Source organism: Ctenopharyngodon idella, chromosome 16 (genome assembly GCF_019924925.1).
Source record: "Ctenopharyngodon idella isolate HZGC_01 chromosome 16, HZGC01, whole genome shotgun sequence".
NCBI classification, from domain to species: domain Eukaryota; kingdom Metazoa; phylum Chordata; class Actinopteri; order Cypriniformes; family Xenocyprididae; genus Ctenopharyngodon; species Ctenopharyngodon idella.
Genome location: NC_067235.1, coordinates 31470966 through 31481937, shown reverse-complemented (window position 1 = coordinate 31481937; position 10972 = coordinate 31470966). Strand labels below are relative to the sequence as shown.

Sequence of the window (10972 nt, the reverse complement as noted above, 5' to 3'; positions counted from 1 at the left end):
GTATGATGCCTAAAAACTAGTTTTGTAGAACAGATTATTCATTTAACCTTTTCTTGCTGCCATTTTGTAGTAACTCAACATGGTAGAGTTTTGGATCATATTCTGGTCTATATTTAAAAAATAAATAAATGAAAACGGGTAAAAAGTTTACAAGACAGATTTATGAAGACCTTCGTATAACATAGCCTTGGCAGACATCTTTAGATACACCCTCTTACGTAAATTCTTGCATTCACGATCAAAACAAACAATCTGTATACTGTAAGATAATATCAAAACAAATGCCTTTACCATTTAAGAATATGCAGCAACAAGTGGTTAACACTGACACCTGCTGGATGGGATGTCAAATGACAGTTTATTCTTAATAATCAACATTATTTATTTTATCTAGAGAGTTTTTTGTATTAAAGTCGCTTTGATAAAAATATATAAAATAAACCAATCCATAATATTAAAATATAAAATACAATATTCACACCGATTCAGCAACAGCTGTGTCCCGCTAGGCGGAGGCGGAGCGCTGCATTCTGTTCACTTACGGGAAGCGCGTTCACGAGAGTCGGAATCGTGGTTTGTTTACTGAAGAGAATAGGTTTTTATTTTATTAAGGATCTACAAGCTTAAGTTGATTAGGTAAGTTAATTAAGTGCTTAAACGCCACTCTACAGTGCGCAGCTTTTATGTAAGTTCAGATACTTTCTTTATCACTGAAGTAAAAACGAAAGTGTGTCATGTTGCGCAAATTTGCTCTGATTTGTCTCTTTTGTTCTCTTACTTTGTTATTTTGTTACTGTAACCATTTATATATTCGTATTGAATATTGGGATACTAATATTAGCGTTATTATTTCGCAACGCTCTGTTACGGCGTGTTAACCGAGATTTTTTTTTATAGTTTTACACAACTTTTTTGATGTTGTTAAAAGGGAAGTAATTTCAGTGAATGGCGATTATTGAGGCCTGGAAATGCATAGAAGTGATTGAAACATGTAAAAAGTGAATGTACACTTGTTATCGTAAATGTATTTCGTCTTTATGCTGTAAAAATGCTGTATAGAAACTAGATACTGTAAGATTTTCATTCAGTGAACAATGGAGTGTTGATGGCCATACTGGGAAAAACTGGGAAAAATATTCAACTTATTTTTTTATATACATTTTTATATTGTGTGTGTGTGTGTGTGTGTGTGTGTGTGTGCACTGTAAAAAGTAATATGTTATATCTACTCAATAAAATTGTGGCAACAGATTACAAGCAATATTGTTAATTAAATTCAACAAATAAGAATTGAGTAAGAATTAATCGAATTAATTCCTTAAAAGTCAACCATTTAAAATGAGTAAAAATCGTTTCTGTTCACAGGTTTCCTTTGCAACGAAGTATGTGCTTTAATAAACACTGTTACAAAAACCACAAACTGACACAAAAGCAAAGTCAAACTGCCCAACTAAAGGAAACACTGATCACCACAATGGTAACCAAATATTTTCAATAAAACATTAACATCTAAACCTCTGTTAATTCTCAAAAAGAACTGTAGACAAATGACAGAAATAAAGCCAGTCTGGTTTGTAAGAAGAGAGATTTGATGTCTTTTCAGTTGATTTCATCTGAGGCTGTGGCTGAAGTCAGTTGTAGTTCTTGTGTTTCTCTTCCTTCAGTGATTTTGCTCGTTATCATCAAGTGTCTTTAATGTCGGCAATAAAAACTAAAGAGTTTTAATTCATCTTTGACGTCTGTCTGTTATTCAGATATTTGTTTAAATTTTACTTAAATTTTACTCATTTTAAATGGTTGACTTTTAAGGAATTAGTTTGATTAATTCTTACTCAATTCTTATTTGTTGAAGTTAATTAATAATATTGCTTGTAATCTGTTGCAGCACAAAAAAAAAAAACAAAAACCTTACAACTAAAAATTGAGGCTTACAGCAGTCAGAAATTAGTAGGAAGTGTAGAGGCCCTTGCTTTGAATGACCTCAGCACATCTGCGGCACAGGACATCACTAGATTATCTTGGTTCACTCTTCTTCCAGTCTCTTCCACAGTTCGGTAACTGTAGTGGGTTTCTTAGCCATAACTTTGTCTCCAGATTTTCAATCCGGTTTAGATCAGGACTCTGAGCTGGCCATTTCATTATTTCAATGTTCTCAGCTTCAAGGAATTGCTTTACCTGTTTTGCAGTTTGACAGGGGGCATTGTCTTGCATGAAAATTGCGGGCTGATTTGGAGATAATCGCAGTGAAGGAACCACATGTTGCCGAAGGAGATTCTGATAAACATTTGCATGCACCTTGCCATGTAGCTGTATGATAGGCCCAACTCCTGCTGCAGAAAACATCCCCCAAACCATAACACTTTGGGTTCAATTTTTCCCCAGTTTGATGCCGAACATAATGTTTCCCATCAGACCCAAATAAATTAAACTTGCTTTCATCGCTAAAGTGAACTTTGGACCAGTTCTCCTCTGTCCACACAACATGCTCCTCAGCAAAGGTTAGTCTAGCCTTTTGATTCTTTCTGCTTTGTCACTGCAGAGTGAGCTTTCAGTCCGAATTCTCTTAAACGACACTGTATGCCGAGACAGATCCTTACCATGTTCAGCTCTGAACTGGCGAGCAATTCCAGCTGCAGTGTTGAATCGATTCTCCATTGAAAGTCCTGTCCTCTCGTGCATTGGTCTTACGTGGACAACCAGCCTTTTTTGGGGGACCTGAATGAATGAATGTCTCTGTAAAGCTTCAGTATTCTAGAAATTACAGATTTGGAACAACCAGCTTCTCTTGCAATAGCTGAAAGGGTCATCCCTTTGGCCTTCATCTGGACAACCTGGTGTCGGAGGGTTTCGGGCACCTTAGCGCAGCTTACTATCTTGCAAAGTCAGTGAAAATTGGAAAGTTTGCTGCGAGGTAAATACGTTTTGCCAGATAATGAAGGAAATTAGCACCAGGTGCCAGATTAACACCAATAATTTGAAGGCATTTGAAAGTGTTCTCTAATTTTGACCAGAGTTCTTATATACGCAATACTTCAGAATATATTTAACTTATGAAATATGCTTAAAAAAATGCCCTTCTGCTCCTGTTAGGAAAACTTCAAATAAGACTAAGCAGTGGCCTTGAAATTTAGGAAATTGTATATTGTTCTCTAATTTTGATCTCTACTGTGTATTATGCACACACACACACTCTCACACACACATACGCACACACACACATACATATATATATATATATATATATATATATATATACACACATATATATATACATATATACACAGTGGTGGCCAAAATTATTAGAACGGTAAGTTTTTTTTAATGTTTTAAAAGAAGTCTCTTCTGCTTACCAAGGCTTCATTTATTTGATCCAAAATACAGCAAAAACAGTAATATTGTGAAATATTTTTACAATTTAAAATAACTGTTTTCTATTTGAATATATTTTAAAATGCAATTTATTTCTGTGTAGGTAAAGCTGGATTTTCAGCATGTCTTCAGTGTCACATGATCCATCAGAATCATGTGACAGAATCATGCTGTTCTTTTGAACTTTCTGTTCATCAAATAATCCTGAAATGAAATTGTACACAACTGTTTTCAACATTGATAATAATAATAAATGCTTCTTGAGCAGCAAATCAGCAGATTATTAGAATGGTTTCTGAAGGATCATGTGACACTGAAGACTGCAGTAATGATGCTGAAAATTCAGCTTTGATCACAGGAATAAATTACATTTAAAAATAAAAAATATTTTAAATTGTAAAAATATTTCACAATATTACTGTTTTTGCTGTATTTTGGATCAAATAAATAAAGCCTTGGTGAGCAGAACAGACGTCTTTTAAAACCTAAAAAAAAATCTTAACATTCTAAATATATTTTTGTTGTATTTTATTATTATTATTTATTTTTTACAGTACTGAGATCCAGTCATGGCACAAAACAAAGACGGATACACTCGCTTTGAAAACGCCCCACATGTCACCAGCATGGATCAGCCTGCCCCGCCAGGCTTTATGATGCCTCCTGCTTATGATGCTGGTGTTCCTCATGGAGGAGTGGATCCTGGCGTACCCGTCACTGTATATGCTGGAACCCCGTATGCACCACCAACTGCTTTTGGGAATCCCATGTACGGACAGGGAGGGTCTGGATATCCACAGCAACCGTATCCTCAAGCTGGGCCTTACACCGCAGGTCCTTACAGTACCGGACCGTACGGACAACCAGCTCCATATGGTAAGAGATTCAATCTCACATGGGGGAATTTTAATAGATGTTTTTTGTTAATAAGCTCTTGACTAAGTTAGTTATCCTTTTTGTGTTGTGAAGTAGTGGCAATGGGTGATCCAGTGCAAAGCGACCCACCTCCAGACTATGAAAACCAGCAGTTCGTCAGCTCTGGACTCGATGATAAATCCGTCAGAAGGATGTTTATTCGAAAGGTAAACACTGATATGGGGAAAATCCTTCACCAATAAAAAAATTCAACATACTTAAAACAAGATTCAGGTTCATTTGAAAGCATAAACACCATCATGTTCTCATGTATTATGATTAGTAATTTACTATTATGATTACTACAATTATACTGGGGTTGTGGTCTAATGCTTAGAAAGTTGGGCTTGTAACCCGAAGGTCGTGGATTCGAATCTCAGTACCGGGCAGGTAATGTAGGTGGGGGGAGTGAATGTACAGCGCTGTCTTCCAATCTCATTACCCACAACTGAGCAAGGCACCTAACCCCCAATCACTCCCCGGGTGCCGCAGCAAATATAGTTGCCCCCTGCTCCGGGTGTGTGTGTGTTCAATACTCACTGCTGTGTGTGCACTTGGATGGGTGAAATGCAGAGCACAAATTCTGAGTATGGGACACAGTGGCGTGCACAGGAGGGGGGCCGGGGGGGGCTTGAGCCCCTGCCCCTTTGATCGCGAAAGTGCCCTTTGCGGTCGCATTGCGGTGCCCCGCGTTCCCATTTCTCCTCCCCCGGAACACGATTTCTACTGAGACCCACAACACAAACCACAACCACACCAGATTTTACTCAAAAGAAGTCAATAAAATGCTAACATGTTCTAACACATTGTTAACATGTTTCTAGCATGATTTAATACATTGCTAGCATGTTTCTAGCATAATTTAGTATGTTGTTAGCCTATTTCTAGCATGTATTAACACATTGTTAACATGATTTGTCATGCTGCTAGCATGTTTCTAGCATTATTTAGCACTTTGCTAACATGATTTATGTTGTTAGCATATTTCTAGCTTTAACACATTGCTAACATGATTTAGCATTTTGCTAGCATTTTTCTAGCTTTATTTAACACATTGCTAACATTTGAGCATGATCTTAGCATGTTTTAACATTTTGCTATCATGCTTTATCATGTTACTAGTATGTTTTAGCACATGCTGTTAGCATAACCCTATCATGTTTTAAACATTGCTAACATTTTTTAATGAATTGCTAACATGTTTTAACACGTTGCTATTATGTTTTAACACGCGATCCTGTTGTTATAGCACGTTGATAACATGTTTTAGCACATTGTTGGCATTACTTAGCATGTTGCTAGCATGTTTTAACACATTGCTAACATGATCTTAGCATGTTTTAGCACTTTGCTAGCACGAACAGCATGAATTAGCATCTTGATAGTATGTTTTAACACATTGCAAGCATGTTGTTTTAACATGAATTATCATGTTGCTAGCATGATCTTAGCATGAATTTACATATTAGCTGCATCCGAAATTGCGTACTGTTGAGTAGGTACTACATTTGAATTTAAATTTACTTCGCGACCATTGAAAAAGTATGTTCTATATAGTACGAATGCATGTAGTATGAAGAAATCCGGGTACTTTTCGCCTGCTGTTTTTCGAATGCTATGATTTCGGACATATTACTTGGTTCGCATACTGAGAAGTATTTGATTTCAGACACAGCAATTGTTATCATGAATTAGCATGTTTTAGCATGATCATAGCATGAATTAGCATGTTGATAGTATGTTTCAAACACATTGCTAACATAGAGTTTTAACATTGTTAACATGAATTATCATGTTGTTAACGTGATCTTAGCATGAATTAACACATTGTTATCATGAATTAGCATGTTGCTAGCATGTTGCTATCATTTTTTAGCACATTGCTAACATGAATTAACATGTTTCTAGCCGGTTTAACACCTCATTAGCATGATTTAACATGTTACTAGAATGTTTTAGCACATTGCTAGCATGAATTAGCACGTTGTTAGCGCATGACCAGCATGTTGTCCTAGGATAGTTGTTAAGCTAGTGAAGATGGCTTAGTTTTGACCCCCTCAATGAGTCTATGGGAATTTGGGAGTGTTTTTACCTTTTTTTTTATGTTTTAGTTTTAGTTAACTATAGTAACCGTGGAATGCGACCCGTTAAAACCCAACAGTGAATGTTGATGTTGTTTTATTTCTGTTCTTGCGTTCAGGTCTTTGCCGTTTTAAGTGTGCAGCTGGCAGTGACCTGCAGCTTCGTGGCCCTCTTCACTTTTGAACCTCACGTCAAGCTGTTTGTGTTGAAAAACACATGGACGTACTGGGTCGGCTATATGGTTTTCCTCGTGCCCTACCTGGTCATCCTCTGCTGTGGAGAGTTTCGCAGGAAGCATCCGTGGAACCTCATTTCTTTGGTGAATCTTTAATCTAACAAATTTAAATTGAAAACATTTTCAATTCTTCTTTCATGCATTGTAATGAATGATTTCTTGCATTTCAGTCTATTCTGACACTAGCGATGTCCTACATGGTTGGGGTGATTTCCAGCTTCTACGATACTGACATCGTGATGATGGCTGTCGGCATTACGGTGCTGGTTTGCGTTACTGTGATGGTCTTCTCTCTACAGGTCAGTGCTCATCTTGCCATCTCAATAGGGTTGGAAATAGAGAACTGGTTGCGTGCAACAAACGCTTTCTTGATTTACATGTTTTTTTTGAATGATTGCAAGGTTTTTCACCAGAAGATTGTCATGAACATCTGCTCAGTGTTATTTTAGTATCATTGATATATACAGTAGTGGCCAAAAGTGATGTCCAGCCTAGGAAAATTGACACCTTTTATTCAAATATTATAAAAGATTTTATCAGCATATTGAGTAGTTGTGCCTGGAGTCGATTTTTTGACATAATTTTTGACCTCACTTTCATCATTAATGACATCACTATCCCTAAAATTTACATAAACCCCGCCCCCGAGAACACGCAACAAAGGGCTTGAGGCCATGTTGGGCTGCTTTAGAGAAGAGGAAGAGTTGTTGTAGTAGAGTGTTGTTGTCATGCCGTCATTTTACGCTGTCTGCTTCACAAACGAGGGTCAATTCAATGCTGGATTTGCACAAAAGATTAACATGACGGCACATGCTAGTCGATGAGTTGAATCAACTCCACAGCAACTACATAAATTTATCCACTATCCATTCAGAAACGTCCAGTTTCATTCTAAAAGTTGTAACTTCTTCCTGAGTCTCTCCATCAGTGTCGACTCCGGTTTGAATAATGTAAGGCTGAACACCGTTACTGACAATCCTCATTTTGGCTGCGTGAGATTCTCCAGCTTTGTTGTTGTTGAGCAACCGAAGCGTGAGCTGTTAAAGCTCCACCCTCTTCTGGAAAGGGGGCCGGGAGCAGCAGCTCATTTGCATTTAAAGGGACACACAAAAACGGCGTGTTTTTGCTCACACCCAAATAGGGGCAAATTGGACAAGCTATAATAAATGATCTGTGGGGTATTTTGAGCTGAAACTTCACAGACACATTCTGGAGACACCAGAGACTTATATTACATCTTGCAAAAGGGGGATTATAGGTCCCCTTTAATAGTGAGAATTGGACCCCAAACTAATGTGTGACCTTTTTTATTTATTAGTTTTAGTTTATTAAGTTTTAGTTGTTTTAGTACTTCAGTATTTTATTTTATTTTATTTTATTTTATTTCAAGTAACATTATTTTTATGGTTTTAGCTTTAGTTATCAATAATAACCTTGCGTCCGTTTTCCTGCATTGATGTGTACAGAACAATGTACTAATATAGTATTTCTGTTGTATTGTTCAGTACTTTTTAGTAAACACTAGTTAGGGACTAACATCTTTTAGATAAATAAAAGATTCAGAACCAGAATAGTTATGATTCCCATCTCTAGTGTTAGTGCTGTCATTTACATAAGCTGATGTTCATAAATATCTCCTGTCCAATCACAGACCAAGTATGACTTCACTTCCTGTTACGGGGTACTGTTCGTGTGCTTCATCGTCCTGATGTTCTTTGGGATCCTTTGCATCTTCCTGTACAGCAGGATTCTGGACCTCATCTATGCGTCGCTGGGTGCGCTGATCTTCACCTGTGTAAGTGCTCGATTTGTTTAGCAAATAAAAATAAATTAAATCATAAAAATGTACAATTAAAATAAATAATCAGAAGAAAACACTTACTAAAAAAACATGAATTATTTTATTTGTTTACCTGTCGTGACCATTATATGAGAGAATCGTGAACATATATTTTGTTAAATAATTGAAATATTAAATTAAATGATTGAAATGTTTTCTGGGCCCTGAAGGTGTTTTGACATGCCAAATATTAACCAAAAAAAGCTAAAACTAAATATTAAATCTCAAGAAAGTATTTTAGGTCAAAAGGGTTCAGGTGACAAAGAAGTTTAGGAATCCCTGATGTAGATAAATGCTTAATTTCACTCATATCTTACAACAAAATAAATGAAATAACGTCACGATTGTATTGCAGTTCTTGGCCGTGGACACACAGCTGCTTCTGGGGAACAAGAACCTGTCCCTGAGTCCCGAAGAATATGTCTTCGCTGCACTCAATCTGTATTTGGACATCATCCATATCTTTTTATACATTTTGCGAATCATGGGAAGAAGCCGTGGTTAATTTCACCATAAGGGAACCTCATGTGTTCGTGTGTACAGAAACACATGCAGTAGCGTTTTCTTCTATGTTACAATGCTTTCTTGTGTCCCAGTTTGATATGCAGACACAACTATGATTAAACCATTTGTACTTCTTGAAATGTATAACAATTAGCGCTGTCACATTTCAAAAACAAAATTGTGAATAATCGCATCTAACATAAAAGTTTGTATATATATATATATATTTCTGTCATGACAACTCTCGGGAGATTGGTATGGTAATGGAGATTGGCATGTTTATGGATATGGCAATGTTAATGTATTTGGTCTTGGTGGAATAGATCTGCTACGCTGCTGCTGCTGCTGCTGCAGAGCAAGTACCGAGACTTGCTGCTGCTATATATGTAACATACATGAATTAACCCCTGTAGCAGATCTATACAGGTGGAGCTGCGGAGGTGGAGGGTTTCTGAAGCGCGCTGCACACTTTGACCAGCAACACACCAGTATTTGTTAAGCCGCAGTTCATTTGCCACTGATGCAACAACAACCAATCAGCTGCTATGTAGATAATGACATGATCACTATCAAATGAGTTGGACCTATCAGCTTGCACATCTAGGGCCCTATCGTACACCCGGCGCAATGCGACGCCCGGTGTTTTTATGATGCAGTTATCATTTTCACGTCCAGCACAACGTTGTTTAAATAGCAAATGCACTCCACCCATCTGTTCGCCCATGGGCATGCTGGTCTGAAAACGAGGTGTGCGTATTTTGAGGCAACTGAAAATGACTCGTAGTATTTTTTTTGTTATTTAAAGGGCACGTTAGTAATATGCGCCTATAGGCGGGTACACAATGCGTGTACACTCTGCTTATTACACACACAGGGACGCGCAGCAACACACAAACATGCCAAATATTAAAAATAAAAGGATTACAATGTAAAAGATTATTATTGTGTACATAGAGATAAAAATGCCTACATGTCATAATGGATAGTCATTGCATGTATCAGAGTGACCTATTTGCAGTAATGACGAATGAAATTGGCTAATTATTTGACCAATGATGGTGCAAGCACACCTGGCTTTTAAAGGGAATGGGAGATGACTGATTAATTGCACGTTATGCCCAAAACACACCCATGACTCATTAAGAGACTAGGTACAACACTTTTGGACCATGCGTCTGGTGCGCCGACCATTTTTTCCGTCGTTAAACTAGCAAAAGTAGATTCGGACACGCCGTAACTGCACCTGCTCCATGCGCTTCAGACCATGAGCTTAGATCATTAAAATAGGGCCCCTAGAGTTTCATATATATATATATATATATATATATATACACACACACACACACACACATATATATTTACAGACTTTTATGTTAGATGCGATTAATCGATTTGACAGCACTAAGAAAAATGTGAAGCTTGTAGTCTCTGCTCATGCGCTCATTTATATGATCTTTTATACATCTGTGTAACCTGTCAATCAGTGTTAAGATAATCTTGAGAAAATACACTGATTCATTTTCCCCTTTTCTGCACTTCTGTTTATGTTACCCATTCTTTTTATGCATTCCATTGTACTTTTGAAAAGGGAATAAAGACATTTTTAATGTACAAATTCATTGTTTTGGACATTTTTTTTTCTCATCTACAGTTACATTTAGCTTCCATTGATTACATCATAGTAGCGTTCTGATTCTGATTCTTGCATTTCTCTCAAAGACAGAAGTAAAATTATTTGTGTTTGATCTGGTGGAGAGTAAAAGTGGATAAGGTAAAAAACGGTTCATTGAGAATGGATGCTGAGAAACGGTGGCATGAAATGGATCATTTGGATGAAGAAAATGCTGATCTGCAGTCAGAACCACACAGATTTACATCAACCGATGGTCCGATCACTCATACTGGTAGGAATTTTTGTTTTGGCACCATAGAAAATTGTGTATTTAATATAGATGAAGAAACATAATTTATGTTGGTTGTGCAGCCAGAGCTGATATAGTGCAGATCAAGGTTGTTATTACCTAAAA

At 37.0% G+C, this 10972-nt stretch overlaps 1 protein-coding gene across 1 annotated transcript; it reads left to right on the top strand.

The window, feature by feature from the left end:
- The first annotated feature begins 473 nt into the window (after positions 1-473).
- Positions 474-10560, top strand: grinab (glutamate receptor, ionotropic, N-methyl D-aspartate-associated protein 1b (glutamate binding)). The gene is made up of 7 exons (XM_051865772.1): positions 474-636; positions 3924-4245; positions 4339-4451; positions 6485-6685; positions 6772-6900; positions 8253-8396; positions 8797-10560. Exons 2-7 carry the CDS (start codon positions 3939-3941, stop codon positions 8944-8946), a joined length of 1044 nt encoding a protein of 347 aa, XP_051721732.1. The 5' UTR covers positions 474-636; positions 3924-3938; the 3' UTR covers positions 8947-10560.
- Positions 10561-10972: the final 412 nt, after the last annotated feature.